Genomic DNA, 25,137 nt, shown 5'->3' with positions numbered 1-25,137 from the left:
TGAAGCAGCTATGTGTCCCACAAGTAAGATTACAAGTAGAAATGGTACTAAATAAATCGTTAGAAACCATACCCAACAAATTTACCATTTGTACCTGGAACATTAACGGGTTAAAAGAAGGTGCAAAAAAACATAAAGTTCTAGGTCAGTTAAAAAAAATGTCCTCTGACATAGTCTTTCTTCAAGAGCTCCATTTCAAACCCGGGGAAATACAATTTCTTAAGAGACAGTGGGTGGGGGAGGCGTTTGAGTCTACCTTCACTTCCAGTAGCAGAGGCGTTGGCATACTTATAAGTAAGAATATTCCCTTTAACCTAATATCAGAATACGCAGACTCAGAAGGTAGATTCTTAGTTATTAAATGTGATATTTTTGGAAGTAGATATACACTAATCAATATTTATGTCCCACCATCATCTGATGGGTTATTCCTAAATAAAATTCAGAAAGTTCTTGATATGACTCCAACAGGAATAATTATATTAGGTGGTGACTTTAACAACATCTTTAGCACACATGACAGCTCATGTAAAAGTAGAAAAGCAAAACCACCAACAAAACTTTTAGAATTTCTTTCTACAAATGAATTACGTGATATGTGGAGGGTAATGCACCCCAAAGGTAGGGATTACACACATTACTCGCATGCTCATAAATCGTATAGTCGAATAGACTACATTTTCATATCGGATATAGGGCTCAGCAATGTTATATTTACAAAGATCCATGACATAGTTATCTCAGACCATGCAGCAGTTACGTGTGTAATGACACCACCAACAAATACGTTTTCTCATAAAATCTGGAGAATGAATCGAAAATATTTGACTGATAATCAATTTCTTAATTACATAAAAAAGCATATTGACATATTTAAAAGCACGAATATAGATAACGCATCTTCTACTGATAGTCCTCCAATAGATATTATATGGGATACATTTAAGGCGTATATAAGAGGGATAATGATATCATTTTCAGCTAGAAAGAAGAAAGAACTAGATAAAGAGATTGACAGAGTAGAAAAAGCAATGCATTCTCTTCGTAATATCCATAAACAAACACATGCGAAAGAAGACTTAGAAAAACTGCAAAAATTAAAATTAGAATATGATAATCTTCTACTTAAAAAGGTTCAAGACATTAAGCATAACTCAAATAAAATATCGTATATAACGGCTAATAAAACGGGTAAACAACTGAGCGCCTTAGTTAAAAGAGTAGTTAAAAGGCACAACGTAGCATTAAAGGACACTTCCAACAAGCTAATTATAGACAATGAAATAATTAATAAGAAATTTGCAACATTCTATGGAAATTTATATAAATCTGATATAACTGAGAAATCTGACCCAATGCCCTTTCTAAAGTCAGTTAAACTTAAATGTCTCTCTGATGAACAAAAAGAAGACCTAAAAAAGGAAATAACAATATCAGAAGTCAAAAGTGCAATTGATGGTTTTCTCCCAAAAAAGGCATCAGGAAATGATGGTTTCCCAATTGAATTCTATTCTATATTCTGGACACAGATTAACCCACTATTATTGAAAGTTATTAATAATGCATGGAAGCACCAGGCTCTTCCACAAACAATGTATCAAACAATTATTAACGTGATACCAAAACCAGGACGGGAGTGCAACAAACCATCTGATTTTCGACCTATAAGTTTAATAAATAGTGACAATAAGATTATTACCAAAGTCCTAAATAATCGTATAGCCAAATTATTACCTGATATAATCCACCATAATCAAACTGGCTTTATACAAAATAGGAGTCTCAAAACTAATATTAGAACTTGTATATCATTAATTCAATATGCTAAAAGGCAAAAGATTGATCTGACATTGATGGCTGTGGATGCAGAGAAAGCCTTTGACCGTGTAGAATGGGTATATCTTTTTAAAGTATTAGAATTATTTGGATTTCCTGATGAAATAATTACCATGATAAAGACGATTTATAAATTACCAACATCACAGGTTTATGTTAATGGGACTTTATCTGAAATATTTAGGTTAGAAAGAGGCACTAGACAAGGATGCCCGTTATCCCCCTCCTTATTTGCGTTGGCCATTGAACCCTTGGCTCAGAAAATTAGACAAACAGAAGAAGTGAGTGGTATTAGGGTAGATAAACAAAAATATAAACTGAGTCTATTTGCTGATGATTTATTGTTATATTTAACTAATATTAAAACATCTCTTCCAAAGGTAATGAAGATCATAGACGAATTTTCTAAAATATCTGGTTATAAAATGAATATTGAAAAAACTGAACTGATGCAAATTAATAAAGGAACGTGCATCCCAGAAGATTTAAAGAACCTTCAGTGGAAAAAAAAGTTAAAGTACTTAGGTTGCATCATAAGCCCTGAAAAAACACAATTATACAAAGATAACTTTATCTCTCTAATAAATGAATTAAAAATTAGTATTAAGAAATGGTCAGACCTGCCCATAAATATAATTGGAAGGATAAATCTTTTTAAAATGATGTGGTTACCAAAATTTCTCTTTATCTTCCAAACAATACCTTTAATTCCTCCAAAAAAATTCTTCACACAACTAAACTCTCTACTCACCTCGTTTGTCTGGTCCAATAAAACACATCGACTGAGTAGAACTCTTCTTCAAAATGTAAGAACAGAAGGTGGTCTTAAACTTCCAAATTTAGAACTGTACTTCTATGCATCACAGATGTTTTACATAGATCGGATAATCAATAATACATCTGAAGAACCCTGGATTGATATAGAAAGTAACCATTTAAAACCCCAAACCCTGTTCACAGCTTTGTTTACAAAACACAATATAAAAGTATCAAACTTTGTTACAAATAGCACTTTAAAATCATGGAACAAAATTGAAAAAATACTTGGAGCGCAGATTAGTATCCCTAGGAACACAGAACTTTGGAATAATCCATCAATTAAAATCCAGAATGAAGAGCTCAATTGGAGCACTTGGAGTACAAGGGGAATTAATCAATTGTCAGATCTAATTTCGCACAATAGGGTTCAACCATTCACAGAACTTCAGAATAAATTCAAACTGTCAAACCAAGAATCGTTTAGATATTTACAGTTAAAAAATTGGATAATGGAAAACTTTAATTTACAATATGATTTGGTTCAAGGACCATTTGAGGAGGTTATGTTTAAAAAAGGAAAGAAGAAACAGTTAATTGGTAGCATATATAATATTCTTTTGAAGGAAGAATCTAAACACTACTCAATGCATAAGCTCTATGAACAATGGAATAAAGATCTCCAATTCAAAGAAGCCAATATAAAATGGAAGAAATGCTTGTATCTTACAAATAAAATTACCACTAATGAAAATCTCAGGTTAATACAATATAAACTAATGACAAGAATATATTATACTAGAGATAAATTACATAAGTTTTATGCTGACTCCTCTGACCAGTGTGTGAAGTGTGGCTCTCAAGACTCCCTCATACACGCCTTTTGGCATTGTATGAAAGTGAACAAAGGATGGAATGAAATCCAAGAATGGATATCAACCATTTGTAAAACAAAAATGCAGTTCTCAGCTCAGCTGTGCATTTTTCAGAACCCTGAGGGTGTAAGGTACCCTATGGGATGGCTAATTATGTTTTCTTCCCTTGTTTACAAGAAACTAATTTTAAAACACTGGAAAGATGCAGAGGCTCCTACATTAAAGAACTGGAAAGAACTTATGAAATATTATCTGACCATAGAAAAGACATTATCCGAAGACAACAACAAAACAAATCAATTTAATGAAGTATGGAAACACATCTATGAGGCACTATGAGAAATAAAGCGTGTAGCATTGCTGAGAAGGGAGGGGGGAACTACGGTGGAGATCACAGGACATGGATTTTTCTTTTTGTGTGTCTTTAAATGTTGTGTGTGTGTGTGTGTGTGTGTGTGTGTGTGTGTGTGTGTGTGTGTGTGTGTGTGTGTGTGTGTGTGTGTGTGTGTGTGTGTGTGTGTGTGTGTGTGTGTGTGTGTGTGTGTGTGTGTGTGTGTGTGTGATCATGCAATAATGAACAACATACACATTTGTCCTTTTTTAATTTTTTTTCTGTCTTTTCTTAGTTTGTATGTATTGTCTGGTGTTGTTGTTTGTTTGTTTGATTATTGTTACAAAAAAAAAGCAAAATAAAAAGAATTATAAAAAAAAAAAAAAAAAAAAGAAACTATGCGTGTACAAAATTATTTATTACACATTTCCGACAATTGATTTCTCCATGTTTGACTACTGAACTCGTAACTCTGGACAGAACTCACTTTTGGATTTGAGGGCAACTTGACACTAAACCACAAACGAATCACTGAAACATTTTTAAGTAACAAGACCCCACTGCAGCTGCTGGAAATGTCTGACTGTCACATGATTTTTCACTGCCCAATGATAATCAAGGAAAATAAAACAGTACCAGAAATTGAGCAAACAGTGCATCACTGCTGGCTGTTACCTTTGTGTAAGTGTTTTGGGAGTTTCCCATGTGTTGTATTGTGTACTGAAGGTTCAGATTAATTTTTCAGCAATTCAAAACTACTGGATGCAACTTTTGTATGTTCAGTATCTGCTGAACTAAAATTCCTAAAACTATGTTGTGTTTTCAACCATGTTCAATGTATAAAAGGATAGTGTGTGAAAAAGTAATTGTTGTGGAAGGAAATGGTGATTGTGTGTCAGTAAAACATGTATCAGAATGTCTTTGCTGTGAGAAAAACCTGACAGGTGTCATGTTGTTGGATGTTAACGTCTTGTTTTAAATGCTCTCTTTGGATTTAAGTGGATGCAAACATTTATTATTGATAGGAAATGTATCATTATTTCAAAATAAAATTCCATGCTGCAAATAAATTATTTTTTTAACGTTGAATTGGAGCTGTGTGTGCAGGATTATTCAAAGACAAAATGAAAGTGATGCTTCTTTATTCTTGTGTTGTCAACAGTCAAGACAATGACTTAAAGGCGCTAAAACAGATGATGTGCATCCTTGAGGTCTATCAAACACATTGAACGCATTTATTTCCTGAAACATATTTAAATATAGGTATATTTACTAAGCCTATTATTTTTATTATATTTCAAGAGTATTTTTGGGTGCATTGCTTAATTTTTTTTGGCTCGATAATTATATCAAGTGTCAATCATTGGAACAACATGAAACCCCAGAAACGTATTATACGTATCCACCTGCTTGCAGTGCACAATATTTAATGAATGCTACATAGCGCTACTAGTGGTCAGAAACTGGAGATGGTACCTCCCATGGAAGTCTGATGGCACTGGACACAAGTTATTGAATCACCAAAACTTAAATGATTATTTTCAGCAAACCATGATTAGTCGTATACATTCTATCGTAGCGGTCCTTTTTAATTAACGATCAACAATCAGGAAAAAAAGTAAATGTTGCATTAATACTTTGAAAAGAGCACAATAAGCCAATACTGAGAGTGTAAGTGATTTTATTTTACAGTTAATCAGTCCTATAGATCTGGTCGCTGTACAGAACCTTCACCACATTTAAAAAGGACCTTTGTTCATGGGTGAATAAAATGTTACAAAATGTGATTTCTACAAAGGGGCGAGATTAAATGTACATGTCCCCTGATTCTGCAAAATCATTCATTTGTACAACTTTTTTCTTTTAAAATAACAACAAAAAAAAAATCCACAGATGAATGGCAGCTTTTCCCCAGCTGCTGACATCCTGGTCGACGTGTCCTCTCACAGACCTGACGGTGCGACGAGTCAAATCACTTTTGAGGGGCAAAGTGCAACTTTTCCAGTATTTCTTTCATAGGCCACACATCACGCACATGGCTGACATTCATGAGACCGTCATGAGTTTAGACTCAAGGGTCCTCCTTCAACCATCCCCTCAGTCTGTTGGTCAACACTTTCGATTCATTGTTGCAAGTTAATGGGTGAGAAGTTCTTAAAATCCAGTTCTATCAGGAATCTATTTGGTCAGGTATGTTTTTTCCCGGCAGAATCTCATTTAGTCTCATAAGCAAACCTGCTTCACTAGTGAATGTGGAACAAAACAGTTCTCTTTGTATTATTTTTCATTCTTTAGAGGAGACAAAATCGCTTAACATGACATTACATTTTTGTAATTTTTACATTTGTGGTGTATGAGGGCAGAATTTACCTATTTGATAACAGAATCATGTTTGGGTGCAAGTTTTTGTATTGATGAAAGACACTTGGACACAAACTCAAGGTTTTGCTTCAATAGGATCCAAAAGTTCAGTTAATGTCACTCTAATGTGTTTAGTGCCAAAATGGCCAACAGTTAACTACAAACAATGCTATCCTGCTTGGTGTAATAAACACATCATTATCCTCTGGGCATTGAAATGAAATTCCCTTTTTGGTTTTAATTTGATTTGCCTCACATAAAGCTGGTAATTTAAAACAGAAAGGGGGTATTTTTTACCAAAGTTGCTGCACAACTTTGCTTTTTACAGAAGCAATGACAATCATAAATAAAGGCAATCGTTGAATATGAATAATCAGTTAATCAGCAATATGGCTGGTGTTTGTACCCTTTATGGTAAACCTGCAATCATCTAATGGGAAAGAGCGACCATCTCAACACAGAAATATTGAGTCCAAGCCCAACATAACAGAGGTTATGAGATTTCAGTCATTCAATACTGTCACTGTATATTCATTCAGGTTGAACAAAGTTGTACCACAGACATAAAACAAAATCATAAACAGATAGACATGTAGATGTATTAATAAATAATAAGTGACAGCCTGGTAACATATCAAGTTTAAGAAAATGTTCTTGCAATAAAGGATTATTATAAACAAATCACTCACTTTCAATTTACCTCCAAATGAAGTGGTTTTCATGAACTGGATACGTCTGACTGACTGCTCTTTTTCTTGTCTTGTCAGACTTTGTGTCTGCTGAGTCAGCTATTTCTTTGCTAAATATAATGATTTAAAACTAAAAAACTAAAATCTAAGTTTAGATAAATTCCAGAACTTCCGGCGGCCAAATGTGTGAGAAATGAACCTAAGGTGTTGTTTATGAGCACTGACAGTGACCTCGTACGATAAAAAGTGACTGTGCTGACATGTTTTTTGGTATTGTTTTTTTTTTCAGAGCAGCTTTTGTATATTAAGGACCAACAGTACTCTAGTGAGCTCTCGCCCAACCTTAAAATCAACTTGTAACTTAAAACCACAGAAGTCCATGTAGATCACAAGCAGCCTTCCTTCATCCAGACAATGAGTACATTTAATAAGAAGACAATGAACAGATCTAATACCAAGAGCTAATGTTCGATTGATGATGACATTTTCACAAAAACTATTTGTAAACAAGCCAAAAATATACTGTTTTGGAGCAAAACTTCACATTTAAATACAATTTAACTGTAGAACACTAATTTAACTGCTTGTGGCAGCCCAGCTGACTGGGCAGACATTAAAGGCAGCTCAAAGTGGTTTGAAATATTAAAATTAAGTCTGCAACTACCAGTCATATTCATTATTGGTGATTATTTTTTCACTTAATTGGTGGGTTAATTTATTAGTTTGTCGTGACATTTTTAATTCTGAAACGATTCTGAATTTTTCAGAGCCCACTGTGATGTGTTAACTTTAGTTTGTTTTGTCCAACCAAGAGTTCGAAATCTAAAGATATTAAATTCACTATCATTTACAGTTATGACAAAACATGACAAACAGCAAATCGTCACATTAGAGAAGCTTGAACCAGGGGATGTTCTAAATGTTTGCTGGAATAATGACTGAATGGATGAATCTTCTGTGGATTGACTGATGATTGCAGTTCTAATTTAAACGTTAAACGGCCAGTTCATGAAGCACAGAAACATAGCCATCATTTACAATAGACAATTAATCCCTACTGCAACACCTTGAGTGGGAATGGTCACAACAAATACCACAGGCAGGACACAATCGAACACAACGCCCCACGAAAAAGACAACACTACAATAAATAAAGCTTACTTTTGTATAAATAGAATTCAAGTTAAAATATTGCTAATATTAGTCTTCATATGCTGTTAGACTATACAGTATAAATGTTGCATTAAAAAAATCCTCTAGTGTTGTGTATTTACATTATATTTGTATCATCTTAAAAGGATTTCCAAAGAAACCAGGTGAGTCTCACTCAACACCGGATGAAGTTGTTGTTCTATGAATGTGTGAGTGTGTTTCCATCGTCAGTCAGTTGAGATAAAATCTGTTTGTGTTTTTTAGTTTTCAGGCTACATAACGCTGACCGCTGTCAACAGTACCTTTGAGTTTTCTCCCAATGTTAGCATAGTGCACATTCACAGTCTTCCAACAGATTTCCTGAGCTTGTCCTGAAGCAATCATGGCGTGTGACGGTGAGTGTTTTTTACAGGTAAGGCTCTCCAAAGGTCCTGCGACACTCCATGACGCCCGTGCTGGGAGGACGGTCACAGTTATGGGTCAGCTTCACCAGGCTCGGCGCCAGGCGGTCGTACGCCAACTTGTACTCCCGATCAAAAGCGTCTATTTGGGAAAAAGAGAAGGACGTTATAACAAAACCCAACACATGTTGGTCAAGCCTAATCCTTTATCTCTAAAATATATATCCTTTAATGAGCATTCATCAATTGACCAAATGTGTAGCATTTTGGTCCATTAGCTCATTGAATGACCTGCAATTTTTCCTTTTTAGTTCTCATTTGCAGAGCGTGCGCAAAATCTCCTTTATAGCTTAATTATGTGATAATATGAGATTTAAACATAATAAAGTAAAAAACTGTCTCACCAATATCAATGTTGTCTTTTCCCAAAGCCACCAGGGAGAGGAAGAGGATGTCCCTGTACAAACTCCTGAGGGGAAGAGAGTCGGTGTCAAAATACAGCTGTTTCCATTGGATTTAACAATTGGACTGAATCCCTGAATTTATGCTTTTACTCTTACAATTCATGCAAAAACCCTGTACGTGTCATGTAATGTTTCGCCATATTTGGTGGAAAGACTAAAACAAACTTCATTCAATGACTTTATTCAATAACTCAAACACAAAACACCTCCTGCTCTGCACATTGTGAGGGTTTATTTATTAGTTTGTGCATGGAAGAACTTCTTCACAGGTGTTTCTAGTGGTGATTTGGCCTGCTATGATATGATATGATATGATATGAGTGTATCAGACCTTTGGCGTTTGATCCCGAGCATCTGGCCCAGCAGCTGCAGCAGCTGAGCCATGGGCCGGCTCAGGTCGTTCCTCTGGATGCTCCTCACCACGCTCTGCAGAAGATCCTCACTGAACGGCTTCTCCTGCTCCGAGAGCGGCCGGGACAGAGGGTAACCCACATCTACCAAAACACACACACACACACACATAGTTCAGCCATGGACTCATGTTAGTGCTTAAGACATACAGATTATGAGAATGATTTGTATCACTTTATCCATCAGGTTTTCACTCAGATGAAAAGTACTTGGGGATGGGTATACAGCAGTACTTCATATGACATAAAGTACGTGTTGATTAGAAATAGAAAAAGTAACAATGTTATGAAAAGCTAAATATAATCAGCAGTTTTGCATCAATGAAGTTATAGTAAAATGTCTTTAATTTCTATGTTTTATATTTTTGTAATGTAACAGGTACACATGTAAACAAATAAATAAACTCAGATGTGATATAACATCACTTTATGAACAAAGTTTAAACATGATATGGTTCCAATCTTATAATATAAAGGAAACACATTGTGGTTTAATCAAAATTTAGATTGAATAAAGATCAATTGTTTAAACAATATTTATGACATGAATAGTTATGTATTGATTGTGCATTGATTTTCCCCCATGATACCCCCAGGGCTTTGCACTTTTACTTATTCTGTCATTTTATTTATCCCTGTATACTATGATTTTCATTGGGTATGAGTTATTGCTGCCTTCAGTTTCTGTCAAATGTTGCCAGACTTTTAAGAGTTTACCTGAACTGCCCTTTAAGTACAACAACAAAGTCCACCTTTAAAAGTTGCTAAATAAAAAAAGCGGGCGGAGAAACACTTTCCACACAGATGCAAACCTACATTCAAATACAGGTCAGTGCTGTATTTGTACGTGTCAACAACAAACAAATAATCCCTCAGTGGAAATCACCGTGATGTTTGACACTGCACAGAAACTTTCATCGCAAACACTACGAAACCAAGAAAAGCAGAGGCCCACTTTCCACAGACAACACTGCAATGCATCAAGCAAAGAAGAACACACAACAGAGGCAGCTAGCAGGTCTCAGACAGCACACAGGACACAAACAACAGGACTCATCTGTGGGAGTAGAGATGAACACTCACTCGCTAACAACAGAGTACAATTAAGCCCTGAAAGACAGAGAGCAGACAGAGCCTGTTAGCACACGGATAAGCTGGCCGCCTCCTCCATTAAATGACCAATTACTACAGACTGAGAGAAGCAACAGACATAATTAAAAGAGCTACAGTCGAAGCGCAAACGAAATGACGCAGAGAACATAACAAACATATATATTTATATTAGTTACAGTCTCCATCGCTCCACACAGATCCCATGTCTACATTTCAGGTCACACGCTTTATGTATGTCATGATTAACTAACTTAGTCCCATTTTGTTTATATAAATACACCTTTTCTACCTCTCCTAAGTGTACATTTTTTTTTCAAATGGGAACAATCTTATAGATCTTATTTACTGTACCTTCGGATTCTTTGGGGAGAAAACCATTCATACGTGTATGCAATTGTATTCAAGTTTTCATTCAAATTTTGGAGAAAAAAACAAACAGGTGGACGGAGATCTCTACCTCCTACGAAATAACAGGCATATACAGTATACATAGGCCTACAACAGATAGAAGATGTGAGACAAAAAACAAAAAAAATACAGAAATAATATAATTCACAATTCCATGAGTATAAGCAGATATATGCAACTTTAAAATGAACAATGAGTAAACTATGTAACTTAAAAAAAATAAATAAAAAAAAATAGCATGCTGGGAGACGCTCCAGCACCATGTGATCCTCAACAGAAAAGAGACAATACAGAACAAACTAATCCAATATTTCATTCCATATTTCATTGCTTTCTTTTCTGAAATCTCATTAGTTTACTCCAGCTCCTGTTCACCATGCTTTTCATTTACTAGTGTTAAAACAAATGTTTCTGTCGTCCCCATTTTCTTACATTTTTGATGCTTTGATGAACAATCAAGTTAAAATTCCACATTTTCTTTGAAACACATTGGTTAAACACCTGTTTCAGCAGCAGGCAGTCCTCATGTGAGAGCTGAGTTGAAGGAATTTGAAACGGCTCTGTTCTGTAGAGAGCGATAAACATGTGACTCACTGTAGGTGTTCCAGATGATGTAGAGCGGCTGGATGGGGTCCTGGTGCAGCTTGAGGTTGTCCCACAGGATCTGAATCAACACGTGTTTACTGTCCTCCGACATCCAGTGACGGGGGATCTGACAGAGGGACAGGATAGAGAGACCGAGTCAGTCTGACAGTCATGCAATATGCAGACAAAATATAAATTTTTGTCTGTCATATGTTTGTGTGTGTATGTGTCTGACCTGGGAGTCTCTGTTGCAGTGCTCAGAGGTGAGGATGAGGCCTGGCAGGTTACTGGGCAGGTCCAGCCGTCTGAAGTACCACACCAGGTTCCAGTAGATGATGGGATGGAGGTCCACCATGTCTGCCTCTGTGATGGAGGAGTCCCCCTCGTTCTCCAGCAGACTCTCCAGCTCCTTCCACAGCACCAGAGGGCTCAGGTAAGGGACTGTCACCGGCTCAGGGTTGTGGAGACGCCACTCCATGCTAAGTGGGTCCTGAATGAGACAAGTATAAGGATAAGTAACCTTTCAAATTTCATTACTTCTATATCCTGAAAAAGTACAAGCTTACTGAACAGGAAACCCAAAAATAAGCAGAAAGACTACATAGATTATAGGGGAGCTGCAGAGTCAGGTATGAAGTGTCTGTTGATGACTTTGAGCAACATCTTTAACATTACACATTGTATCGTATTTTGAATAATTGTTAATTGTTAAGCACAATTGGAATTTTTATCGTGGTTTTAAACTTTAAATCTCACTACCCACTTCTGCATTAATTTCAAATCGCCACACATACAATGAATCTCAAAGGAAAAACTACTTAACAATACTGAATGATTGAACTACTCTAAACATCAGTGATGTGTGTTGGGACATACAGTGTTTTCATTGAGACGGCTTGGTAGGCTGCCTGACATGGGCACACCGTGGCTGGGTCCGGATGTTTCGTCCAGAGGACCGAAGGCGCTGACGCTGCGGGCCATGGGCCCCCCGGGGCACAGCGCCCCCTGCCAGCGCTCTGAGGGGATGTTGATACCGTCAGCCCTGGTCGATCGATTCCTGTGTGACACAGGGAGGTTCAGCACATTACACAACTCAGCTCTAGTCTAATGCTTTCATAAGACTATAATGATTGAACTAGTTAATACAAAGTAAAGCAAACTAGTAACCAGAAAAAAAAGAAAATAAACAATAATTAATTTTAGCATCAACATCATGTAAATAGATGAAGCATGTGTTGTAACATTGAATACCTTCCACCACCTGGGCCCTCCTGAGCAGCGGTCACAGGCGAGGGAGGGGAGACAGCGGTTGTAGGACAGGGGGTGGACAGGGTGGACGTCCCTGTGTCCAAACCTGTGGAGGCAGAGTACGATGATGTCATCGCCTCATCCACAGACGGGCTGCCCTTCAGGAAAAGCCTGTGGAGAGAAGAGAAGAGGGCACAAAAAGAGAGAGAGGGGGGGAAAGACAAATATAGTTTATCTTCTGAGAGGCAGGGGAAACAGCAGAGGTCAGAAATGAATAGGATCATTTGTGCCTTTTTTTGTTTCACCATAATTTCACTTCTTATTGAAATTCAATGCCCCATTTTTACAGACTAACCATTTTCTCAGACAGCGTTATAGTATTTTATCTGATTTATATATCTGACTGTTACTAGTTTAGTCATAAACACTTTAAAACCAAGTTTTTAAAGGCTTTAGGAAAACTCAGGCCAAGACGATGGATCCAATTTCAGTAACAACCTATTGGAGGGGAGAATAATAAAACAACTGACGACAGAGAGGAGAATGGCTCCATCCAGCAAAGTCTAAATGATGCAGATTGTCTGATATCAGGCACTATGCAATAAAAACTCATTCTTCAACACGTGACCATCATAGACACGATACATACATACAAACAGATACAATGATAACAAACAAAAATAGGTCCATAACAAAATCAATCCCTCTTAAAAAAAAGTAATACACAACCCTTTAACACACATTTCTGGAATATTTTTTTTTACAGGATATTAAGCGTTAAGGCGTCATCATCTACCTGCCGGGTCCTCTCATGTCTCTGATCTCCACATTGAGGAAGGGCAGGAAGGGGTTTCCACAGAATGGACAGGTGGTGTTCAGGTTGGAGTCGTCTGCCGTCCAGCCGGCCATTATCTCCTCATCGTACACCAGACAGTCACACGTCTTACAGCGAGAACAGCTGGAGATCAGCAGCTGAGAACACACACGGACACAGACACAGAGGCAGGTGAGCTCGCAGATCAAAAGGTGATCAATGTTTAAATTAACATCTACTTAACTGATAACATTCACTTGTATTCTGCAACACTGAATACCTCTGTTGTTTCCATTTGTTACGTTTGGAAGATTTTTATTGCCTATAAAAAGCTCCTTTGGGACAGATTTGATAGCTGTTGTACATGTTTTACATTATAGGTATGATTTTACGTCACCGTCTTGATAAATATGTCTTTGGTTAAAGAGGTTAGGAGCTGAGGATACATTTCTGATTGATGCAACTTAAGCTAAACCATCCGGTTCATTAAACTTTGAGTTTGAAGAACTGTTCCAGCCAAATATACTCAGTTAAAAAAAAATATTATGTTGAGCAGGAAAACACAATTCAACCATGTTTTCTCGGGCATCTTAGCATTAGTTTGATAAAAAAAAAATGTTAAAGAAAAAAGTTCTCATGATGAATTAACATTTCTTCTGATTCCCTAAGTTTTGCATCAATTCTTAAACTAGAATGTCTGAATTCTACTTTTCTACTTTCCATCATGTAGTTTTACCTCCATGGCGTAGTTGTTGAAGATACTGGTGTTGCTGGTGTAGCGTGAAGAGCCGAGGTCAGACTTGTCTGGCGGAGGGAAGCCAGGAGGCGAGAGGATACATCCTGCGGGGGGGGGGTATGAAGAATTACACAATGACACACATTTTAGAGACATCTAAAGAACCATCTCCGATTGAGGGTTGCTCTTACCAGGGATTAGAGATGTGGGTCTCCCCAGGCTGCATCTTGCAGTGGGGCTTTCCAGTCTGCTGCGGAGGGGGCTACGTCTTGGGCTCCTGCGGGGCCCCATGGGGCCGTTCCTCTGTGGAGACACCACGGAGCTCACTGACCCCCCACAGTCCTCCTCATCGAACAGGGAGGAACAGTCTGGATCCCCAACACTCAGACGGTCACCGTAACCGTCCTGGATGAACAGAGGACAGCCGGGGAGGTTAATGCTGTCATGGACTGCACAGGTGTGACATCTTAAAACTATAATACTCAGAGCAACAACAGATCAGGTTTAGCACCCACTAGCAACAAAGACTGCTCACAGGTGGTGCAAATAATTGTATTTTGTTTTTACTTAAGGGGAACAAATAAGACATTTTGTACTGATATTCCCACGCAAATAATTCTACCATATGACTTTAATCGCAAAAATGTAGAAATATGATAGAAAAATCACTGGAATGAATGAAGGTAACAGACATTAGAATTCACACAGTCACGTTGCCAGATCTCCAAATAACATATAAGCACTCTCTCAACAACGACAAAAGGTCTTCCGGGGAAATGTTACCATGGTACATTTTGTTCTCAGCAGTAAGTGATCTCTGACATGGACTATTGATTAGTGACTCCAAATAAAAGGTATGGCGTCTGTCTGCTACTAGTAGTTTTGTGTTGTTTCTGATGATGGATTTCAGAAACCCTAACGTCCAGAGAGCAGACTTGACCAATAAAGTTGGTCAATGGAGGCTTTTTCACCAATGATAGGATGAATATAATATGAATATGATATATATTAAATCATTTATAAATAATGTCAACATTTTCAAAAGGCCACAAGATGGCAGCAACACTCAAACTGTACTTGGAGATTTGCTAGAGCACTAAAATACAATCCCACCAGTTTTTATGCAGCTTTTAGCCCATTTACAACAAACTGTATTTGCATTATATTACTGAACATCAACAGGTTGAGACGTGCCTCTATTTGGAGCTCTCTGTGCTCTTAAAAAACATAACAATATGATTAATATCTCAGACTCGCATAACAATTGAATCACATTATCACATTATTATTTTTAAAAATACAGTGCCGGCTTATCGCGTCGACCTTTTCCCCCTGCATTACCCCACAACACAATAATAAACCTTGAAGACAAAACTCTGTACCTTGGTCGGTGTGGTGTACGTGGCCAGACGGGAGTACCAGCGGCTCGCCTTCTCTGCCACGCCCTTGCCAGCAGAGACCACGCTGGTCTTAAACCCATCGAGCGTCGGTGTGAGCAGAGTGTCCAGAGCGAAGGAGGAGGAGGAGGGTGAGGGGGAGGCCAGGCTCATGCGGTCCGCTCTCTCCCTGTACGGGCTGGGTCTGGGGCTGGGGCTGGGGGTGGTGGCTGTGCTGGAGCTACGACATGGAGGGGACGACCACAGGCGCTGGCGTGAGGCGCTCGGGGACGGAGAGGGCGGCTGGAAGGTGCGAGAGCGCGGTACTCCGGCCGCCCTGAGGGGGGAGCTGTGGGGCAGGCTGGCTCTACGGGGGGCGGAGAGAGAAGAGGAGGAGGGAGGTGGGTGAAGGAGGAGGGGGCTAGCCGGGTCCTGCAGGTCTATCTGACTGGGCGTGCGGCTGCTCAGCGGACTGCCCATGTGGTTCATGTACAGCTCGATCTCCCTGGCCAGGTGCCTGTGGGAGCTGGGCGTGCTGATGTCATCCCCATCCGCGTACTGATCCTCTGTTTCTTGCAGGGACTGTGACTCCGCTGCCAGTAAGGAGAGAGGGTCGTAGCCCGTCTCGATGCCCGTGCGCTTGACGGCTACCCTGGAAGTCTCGGTGCCGCCGTAGCTGGCGCTGCGTCCCACAGGTTTCTTATGAGATTTGTTGTTTTTTGTGTGAGAGCTGACTGTGGCCCCCGTTGCAGGCTTGTTGTCTAAATCAATATCCTCCAAATCAAAAATGGCCTCTGTGATACTTATGTCATCGTCGCTGGAGTCCTGTTCCTCTGTTGCCTCTTCCTCCTCCATGTGATCGAAACTTCCGGCAGCTTCAGCCCCATCTAACCCACCTAGACCAAGAGAACGAGGCCTCTTATTGGCTGTGAAGTTGGCACCGGAGAGAATTTTGACGTCGGCGCCCAGCTGTCCTGCGATCTTCTCTGGGTCGGTTTCCCCCTGGCTCATGCCCAGGCCCAGCACAGTGGTGCCACTGCCGCTGCTGGCCACCGTGTCGCCGCTGAGCCGCCGGCCCCTCACACCCTGCCAGTCCAGGGCAGAGCCGCTGCCGGCGCTGCCCACCACCTCCTCCAGAGCACTCCTGTGTCTCCTCAGCAAACTGTTGGCGTGGACCTCACCGATCTCATCCAGGGAGGACGTGAAGAGGAGACCTGCAACGTGGTCTGAGAGAGAGAGAGAGAGAGAGAGAGACAGAGAGTGACATGAGCGATAGAGTTACAGTTGTTTTAGGGCATCTAGGGTTCCAGAGGTACAAGTTCATTTTCTGCTAACACAATGTTACAACGTTTCCTGATTTAATCATTAATATAAAATAACAGCAACTGCATTATGAAAAAAAGGAGAGAAAGGTCATGTGTGTGTATGGTAACAACGCTCAAGGAATTTTTAGTAAGAAACAATCAGTAAGCCTAAGCTGCTAGCAACAAGCAGAAGGCAAAGATTATGCTTTGTCGAGAAAAGGCAATCCATTCATGAGTTAAAAACATATATGATTTTGAAAACAAGCAAGATGTTCTCAATATGCTACAGCTGTGATGCTTTCCTCTGGCTACATCTCCAAAAGGGACAGCAGCTGAGGCTCATGGGTATTAAAATGTTTTGAAACAGAAAGTCTCTTTTTCTCTGTTCTCAGAGTATCATCAAAAGAAAACTTTGAAATGGAAATTCACAGTTGAGGAAAACATTTCAGTTCCCAGCATCCCTCCCAAAGTTGCATAACAATGAAATGGACTTAAGTTTCCTTCTTCACCTGCGCTGGCCGAGCCCTTGGGTTTAGAGGATGGATCGTCATACGGACAGCTGCTGCGAACGATGCCACGGGATTTGAAGGAGGAATGGACCTCCATGTCCAGCTGAGGGAGGCAGTCTTTGCTTCCCTTGGCGCTCTCTGACTCTGAAACTACAAACACAGAAATTGCTATTTAAAATCACGTCTTATTTTTTAACTATGTGTGTGCACAGCTTGACACATGGCGCTGTTCTTAATTAAACATCTATTGAAGGACAACACGTGACTGAAATGCTTTGATGTTGAGAAACCAAAATGAATGAATCATTTCTGAGGTAAAAAGCAAAAAAGATCAAGGCAGATAAAGGGAATTCCTGTGTGGCTGACAGACCGCTGCGTTATCATATTTTAGAATGTACAGTAGATGGAAATATCAGGTGATGATATCAGATCGGACGGACTACTGACGGGAGCTGCAGTCGCTCTCCTTCTTGTCATCTTTGTCGGTGGCCGAGTCCTGGGCACTGGGGTCTCCTCTCCGCACCTCCTCTTTGGACAGTGAGTTATAACCCAGATCTGACTGATCCCCTAGACAACAGTGAGAAAGACACGTATGAAATTAGATGAGAGGCGCTGAACTGACTCTGATGACAATATTACAGCATTATGCAACACAACAGGTGGGAAATCTATGCAGCGGGATAGTTTGACAAAGGGTTTTCAAAATGACACCTCTTCCCTCAAAAATAACTGCATTTTAAACACCTATGCACTTCAACACCTCTCCTATTACTGCACAAACTGTTCAGGTTTGAGAGTCAGGTCCTTTATTCCCTTGCTTTCCACTAAACATAAAGAAAGAAAAAGTGAATCTATTGTAGCTTTACACTGTGGTAATAGGAGAGGCAAATGAAACATACATGAGAGTGAGACATAACTTCCCTTTCATCTCCTCAATTCTGGGACGCACAGGAGAGAAAGGAATCGGCAGCTAAGCCGTGCTGAATAATAAAATCCACCTCGGGGCGTGCAGAGAGATCTGCTGTAACTGAGAGGAAACTCACCACGCATAAATTTAACTGTTCAGATTTGCGAGAAGAAAAAAAAATCCTACATGTCACTCCAGGCTGACTCTTCCATCTGTCTAAAAACTTCCCTGGGTCTCCAGGCAACCAGCTGTCTGAGGATTTCTTCTCCTCTTTCATCTTTCCCATGAATCTCTCTGGCCATCGTCTCTAAATAAAACATAAGGCTGCGCAGCACGGAAGTGATTCAGTATGGAGCGACTTGCCACTGACGACAAGTGACAAAACTCATTCCTAAACTGTAAAAATCTATGAACTGCACATCTAGGTCTCTCCTTCCTGCTGTGCTGTGAGTTGCAGTTCCCTCTTTAGTCTTTCTGCACACAAGGCACAGTCTCCTACCGGGGTGCCATCTCCATGATTACAATTATTTCCGTAATCAAAAAGAGCGCGCCTCTGGGTAATTACTGGCCCATGATTGACAATGACAAATCACTCCATGGTGAGGCGGGAGTGAGAGTAAGAAAACAAATTAAACAAAATAGATGGATAGAGGGATGACACAGTGGAGGAAAGACAGAGAAGGAGAGATCACAGGGAAGGAGAGAAAAAAAGAAAGAGAAAAGAAAGGTGTGACGATGAAAGGGCTGAATGAGTCAGAAAATAAAAAGTGTTCCAGAGTAGGTGAAGGTGAGACAGAGAAATGCAAGGTTTACCTGGGTGGAGGGTGTTTTCTCTGAGCTCAGAGCCCCCCCAGTGTGAGTGGGACACCGGGGTCAAGGTGCCCACGCTGCCGGCTGCATGCAAGGGGCAACACAGGCAAGGCCAGAGTGAAGGGCAGGGTTATAGGGATAGAGCAGAGCAGGAAAAAACACAGCCGCAAAACCAGGGAGATGGAGAGACATGGATGGACAATGGGGACAAAATGAAGTTGGAAAAACAGGCGGCGGAGGGGCGGCGGTGTAAGAGGCCCGTCGGTGAGTGGGACAAATGAGGAAAGAGGATTAGAAAAAGTGTAATTTAAAGAAAATAAAAAGATGTAGAACAAGAAGGCTGCTTGTGGAAGGTTGTGTTTGGAGCAGCAGCCATGTTGAGTGTACCTGTGCTAGATCTATCATCAGTGGGGTCTACTTTGACGGTGTCAGTGGCGTAGGGGCCCAGGTTAGTGTCGGCTGAGCTATCCAGGCTGCCGTGACTCACAGCGTCCAGGTCACTGCCATCTGCCCAAAGACAACAAGGCGTTAAAGGAAAGCCCGGCGCCATTTCCGCTCCACAAGTGATCAACCGATCTCCTTCTTTTATTGTTTGCAATATCTTTCAAGTGTTGAGAAAGTGGGTGACTAGAACTGTCTCAATGAGCCTACAGTGTTTGTTAACACCATGGTGAAGTCTTGATTCTGTTCATTGATATAAATTCAATTGAGCATATGCAGTGAGAATGATTCATTACACACAAAACAAAAGACTTAAAATATACTTTATGCATAATGTTGACATGTGACAAATTGTGAATGATAAACAAAATCCAGCCACCAGGATCAAAACACTTTTATTCATGGGTCTTAAAGTTTGCTCACATTCCCTAGAAAGGAACTACTGTGCAACTGTAAATACTTAGGAATGTTAAGATCATTACAGAGAGAACAATGACCAACTAAAGTGTTACACTGGTTCCAATTAATTAAATCCAATTAACTCCTGGCGTAGCCTTGAGAGTCTCTTTGTCAGTGCACAGCAGGTCAGGGGAACACGGACAGATGTGGAACTTGTCTTCAAGAAAGCATATACATAACTTGACATAAATGGAGAATTAATTTTCCAATAATAAATGAACATTTACTTCGGTTTGAGCGGATAATTGTTCTTAAAGTCAACTTTCAGTAGATTATTTCAAGGAAATAGCTTTAGTGCTTATTACCGTGACACAACTTATTTAACTCAAATAACTCTTGCAGAGCGTAGCTTCCATTCTTTCCACAATAAATACCAAATTACAGCACAAAGTAATTTTCAGGAAACTTCATAGGAAGTTGTAAGACAGGGTCAAAGAATAGGTGTTGGCATCTTGTTTTCTATGTGATTGTGAAAGAACATGTGTGTGCATACAATGTGTTGGGGATTGGAGTGACAGTTGTGCATGAAGAAAATATATCATTCAAACTGAAACACTGCTGAACTGAAGGGGAGGGTTCGAGAACACAACTCTTACTACTAGTATGGAGGAGTCTTTAAAAAGCAGGGATAAGCAGGACGGGGATTAGCATGTGCTGGGTGTGCAGGTGTTGACTGTCATGCAGGGGAGTTAAATCACACATTGTTGAGGTAGTTTATAGTTATTACAACTCTGAAATGTAACTTTTAAAATAGCAGGAAGTTTGATTTTTCTGAAATGGTAAGGATGTGACTGTTTGAGATTGTAGTAGGACCGTAGATTGTTTATAATGTAATTATAACGTTTTAGTGCCATCTCTTTAGATTATATTTAATGACGTCATTTTAATTTTTTACTGGCCTAACTGATTTGTTTGAAACACACAAGCAATGTATTCTGATGTTTAACATTTATCAAATATGTCTTACCTTACTTGAAAACTTGTGTTATGTTAGTTATTCTTCTATGAAATCATAGTTGTTGTCTACTCAAACTCAAAACAGTCTCTCATTAAAAGCTATAACACACCTAAACATGTCACCTCACTGTTCACAGCTTGGGAGATATGTGCATCAGATTCTAGTATTGAACAGAAACAGTTAAGTGACACAGCAACACCGTTATACCTTTTTCCTCAGCCACTCAACTCACAGTTACCTGACAGAGGGCTCTGGGTGAATGGAGCTTGTTGCCGTAGCGCCTGTTTGAACTGTGCCACGCCCAGAACCACATTTCTCAGCTTCATCCACAGGAAGTATCCTCCTCTGGTGCTGGAAGGCCACGTGCTCTCCAACACCGCCTGGAGGAAAGAGACAGACGAGACAGACAGACACCAAGATAAGATGACTGAAGCAAAAAAAATATTACTCTCAAGTCTTTGATTAAAGTTTATCAAGTCTAGTCTCTAATCTTTATGTATATGGGATTTTTGTTTTGCCTATTTCAAATATATTCCACCATGAAATCATCTCCTTAGTCCTGAATGAATCTTTGAAGATGAAGAGTCTGAATATTGTGAGAATATTGCGTGAATTGCTCCAACTTCTCACTCAACATTTTATGGAGGTGTGATTGAAAGGAAATTAATTAAAAACTGACAATTCCCTGTTCAATTAAAAATCCCCTTGAATCCCCTTGTTTTTTCGTCAAGGCATTAGCTGCGCTGGAATTAGATCCTCAGTCACACTCAACATGCGGAAAGGGAAAAGGACAGGCATTGCAGCTGTCGGTGGCCAAGTCACGTTCGACAGTCTCTGTTTGGTCCTAAAATACACTTCAAAAGCCCCCCGAGGGCAACACAATTGGTATGCCACTGAGCAGAACTGGGTTTATTACTCTGGCTGGCCCTGTTTGAAGGCTCTCCGGATGTGAGCCAGGTGAAACCAGGCTGACATACTGCAGATGTTGTCAGCCAACTAAACTCTGAGAGAACACTGGAAGGTTTTCTCTAAGCGTGTCTACTCTAGGGAATGATGGAAACTCACTAATTAACACATTATATGTGGTTTCTTTAATCCAAACAGAAAATGTTGGTTTGACAGAGTTAAAGGCTGGAACTATTTCTTTAGACAGAACCAGGCTAGCTAGCCATTTGTTTACAGAAAGATAATCGCCTGCTGGTTTTAGGCTTTATATTTAGTATGCAGGCATTAAAAGTCATAAAACTCACTTGTTAACACATTGGTATCCTAATGGTGTTGACAAGACACATAACATCAGTAAAGCCACAATGGATGAATGTTTTTGCACGGATTTGAACAGATCAGAGGGGGAACTGTGTCAGTGGAGGAATGGGCCACCTTGTGCCATCAGGCCTACTGTTTCTAATGATGAATATCCTCAGAGGCGTCAAAACACACCTCTGTCACCTTCACTGCAGCCTTGTCTGACAGCAATCAGACAATTCATTGTTTTCACCCTGGGACAGGTAGCAAAGATAACAGAGGCACAATTCATCCGGAAACCTCGGCGGCATGATCACACACAACACCGTACAATTGTAGTTATGTGTGTGTGTGTGTGTGTGTGTCTGCAAATGTCACCTATGTTTCTTTTTATCTGAAAGCTGAGTGACTGTCTGCACTGCAGTGGCGTTGCTGTAATCAAGTTTCTTTGGCTCGTATACCAGCCACACAGGAATGAATTTCAGTGATAGAGCAACTGAGCACAGTGGTGTAATAATTTGGATGCAATTATTTATGAGGGTATATTGTATCATGAATAAACAATTAATGTCTAGGGTGCTATTGCTAATATATCATAAAGTTTTCTATGGTAATTTATTACAGGGCATTGTTTAACTTCAGCATTTGTTTTATCGTATTTAGAGGTAATGAAGTTATTTAATGACATTTATAACATATTGATCATTTATAATATTCATGTACTCAACTTAATCAAACTTTTATTTATATCTTTGATCACATCTGATTCATATTGTTTGTTGTACTCAGTTACAACCGTTTCTCATATGGCAGTATTTAACTATAAGATGAGCATAAACTCTGTTTGACTTTTACAGAGGCCAATGCTCCTGTCTTGTATCGAATTTTATTCCTCATCCGTCACAGCCGTTGGAAAAGGGAGAATCCCAATGGAGAGTCTTCCCGAGATTTGTTTGACATTTAGCTGTCATGGGTGTGTTCAAGCATTAGTCAAACTTGCAGCAGAATCAGCAGAAGATTTTAAACACACCCACATCAGGAACACCACACCCAGGGCGACAGTACAGTTCATGGGAGTCCCGGTCTCTATATCTTTTTTAAGAATGCCTGTGTTAGACCCTGCACTGCCTGGGTTATGGTGAGCTGCAGCATTTATTGACCTTTAAATCCAAGGACACTTTTCCACGTTTTCTATCAGAAATGCCTTGTGTTGTAATTCTAAGACACAAATAAAAAACCTTCGCCGGCAGATCATATTTACACACCAAACCATTTTATCAACCACACATAACCATTTTTGACGATACCTTGTTGTAGTAGCCGTAAGTGATGGCATTGGGGTGGACTCCGGCCTTCTTCATCTCAAAGAGGACCCTGACTGCCAGGACAGGTTGGCCATACTGTCCACACAGCTGCATCAGCACCCGATAGCACACCTGTACAGAATATGTACGTGTGTGATTAATAAGGCAGAAACACAGCAACCCCTAAAATACCTATTTGTTTGAGACAAAAAGTTAAATGTGTGCAATTATCAAAAGCAGTAAAACCTTACCATTTAGCTAACCTAATCTGGTTGAATACATTTTTGTGAACGGCAAATACAGGTATACCTCGTCAGGTGGCTGCAATTTCTTTGACTGCATCTTCCTGAGGACGTCATAGGCAGTGCGAAGTGCCCGCACCTTGGAGTGGCACACCTTCACATATGCAGGCAGACAAATGAACCACAGTCCGTAGCAGTGACGGAGCAGGCACTTGGACCAAAGCTGGGGAATCGACGAGTACTTTTTTGCTATCTTCTGGGCTGTTTTGATCTCCTGTAGACGAAGAAGAGTTAGATATGTGGCATTTTGTGTTAGAGGGGGTTTGGGTTCTTAAAATTATTTGATTGTCTAAATTGTTATACTAAACATTGAGTCCTTTTGGAGAATGTATTATTTTGGCTGCAAGTTTGTCAATTTAGAAAATACGGTTGCTCTTTATTTTAGTATCCCTGGAGAAGACCACCGTCCGGCACAGTACCTCAACAGACAAATCAATAAATCATTATGTGGCAGAGAGAGTTACTGCTCTGCTGACCTGCTTGGTGCGTCTAAACATGGGGGCAGGGCTGGTGGGACAGCTCTGCCTGGCAGCGAGGCGTGAGGAGGGGGTCCGCAGGCCCTCCATGGGGTCAAACAGGTCAAGAGTTAACACTGGGAATCCATCGTACCTGATGAAGAAAATACATACACACATTTTTAAAAGCGGGACACAAATCTACTGCCAGCAAATAAGTTAAGTCAAATTTGGCAATACATAACATGAAATGATTCCCTCCGAGGGCAGAGTGATCATAAATACAGTTTGCCTGTAATTATCTACAAAAGGAGCTGATAATAAAATTCCGGAAAGCTGTTGGTCATTTTGGATTATAAGGGGAGCTTTATTTTAAGTGCTCTTGGCATAAATTATTCATAGCGAAACAGAACTGCAGAATACAAATTTCACATATTCAATCCCCAACAGTCTGGCAGCGATGTTCAGTCTTTGGTCCCAGAGGGAGAGATGCACTACTGCTGGTCCTCAATAAGCTATTCCAACAATTCATTAACCAACTTTAAACCAAATGTATTACTCTGATTTTACAATGTTTTATGAGTTGTTAGGTTTATTACATTCAGTTAGTGTCACGGAAAAGTGGGGAGATGGCAATAAACAGCAAGCAGTTCAACCACTAATTGAAAAGCTTAAGCTGCAGTCTGTTGAGTCATTAAAGCACTGGCTTCTGGTTGTTCCAATTAGGTGAGGCAATTTGTCTTGTGGTTACATTGACTAATCAAGCAGAAAATGTCGTCAAAACATAACAAAATACCAGGAATAAGGTATAAGGCTAAACATTTTTTAATTTATTTTCATTATTTGAGAAGAAAGGTGATTCTTTACCTGTAGCATAGTGGATATTCC

General features: G+C 39.8%; 1 protein-coding gene across 1 annotated transcript in view; it reads right to left on the bottom strand.

Moving 5' to 3' along the window:
• Positions 1-8,406: 8,406 nt before the first annotated feature.
• The window catches only part of LOC307254394 (C-myc promoter-binding protein-like), a gene marked incomplete at both ends in the record, with an annotated part of 37,406 nt that continues 20,675 nt past the window's right edge, over positions 8,407-25,137 (bottom strand). The window contains 20 exons of the mRNA XM_080032777.1: positions 8,407-8,543; positions 8,806-8,870; positions 9,197-9,359; positions 10,359-10,385; positions 11,391-11,508; positions 11,617-11,871; positions 12,258-12,438; positions 12,633-12,800; positions 13,426-13,601; positions 14,180-14,283; positions 14,371-14,584; positions 15,562-16,781; positions 17,369-17,518; positions 17,816-17,935; positions 19,473-19,592; positions 21,182-21,323; positions 23,496-23,624; positions 23,802-24,008; positions 24,271-24,403; positions 25,117-25,137. The exon at positions 25,117-25,137 is cut by the window's right edge and continues 113 nt beyond it. Coding sequence (XP_079888903.1) covers positions 8,407-8,543; positions 8,806-8,870; positions 9,197-9,359; positions 10,359-10,385; positions 11,391-11,508; positions 11,617-11,871; positions 12,258-12,438; positions 12,633-12,800; positions 13,426-13,601; positions 14,180-14,283; positions 14,371-14,584; positions 15,562-16,781; positions 17,369-17,518; positions 17,816-17,935; positions 19,473-19,592; positions 21,182-21,323; positions 23,496-23,624; positions 23,802-24,008; positions 24,271-24,403; positions 25,117-25,137 — 3,850 coding nt within the window. The remainder of the gene's footprint in view (positions 8,544-8,805; positions 8,871-9,196; positions 9,360-10,358; positions 10,386-11,390; positions 11,509-11,616; positions 11,872-12,257; positions 12,439-12,632; positions 12,801-13,425; positions 13,602-14,179; positions 14,284-14,370; positions 14,585-15,561; positions 16,782-17,368; positions 17,519-17,815; positions 17,936-19,472; positions 19,593-21,181; positions 21,324-23,495; positions 23,625-23,801; positions 24,009-24,270; positions 24,404-25,116) is intronic.

Source organism: Ammodytes marinus, assembly GCF_949987685.1.
Source record: "Ammodytes marinus genome assembly, chromosome: 1".
In the NCBI taxonomy this organism is placed as follows: domain Eukaryota; kingdom Metazoa; phylum Chordata; class Actinopteri; order Uranoscopiformes; family Ammodytidae; genus Ammodytes; species Ammodytes marinus.
This window is presented reverse-complemented; position numbering and strand designations above follow the sequence as displayed.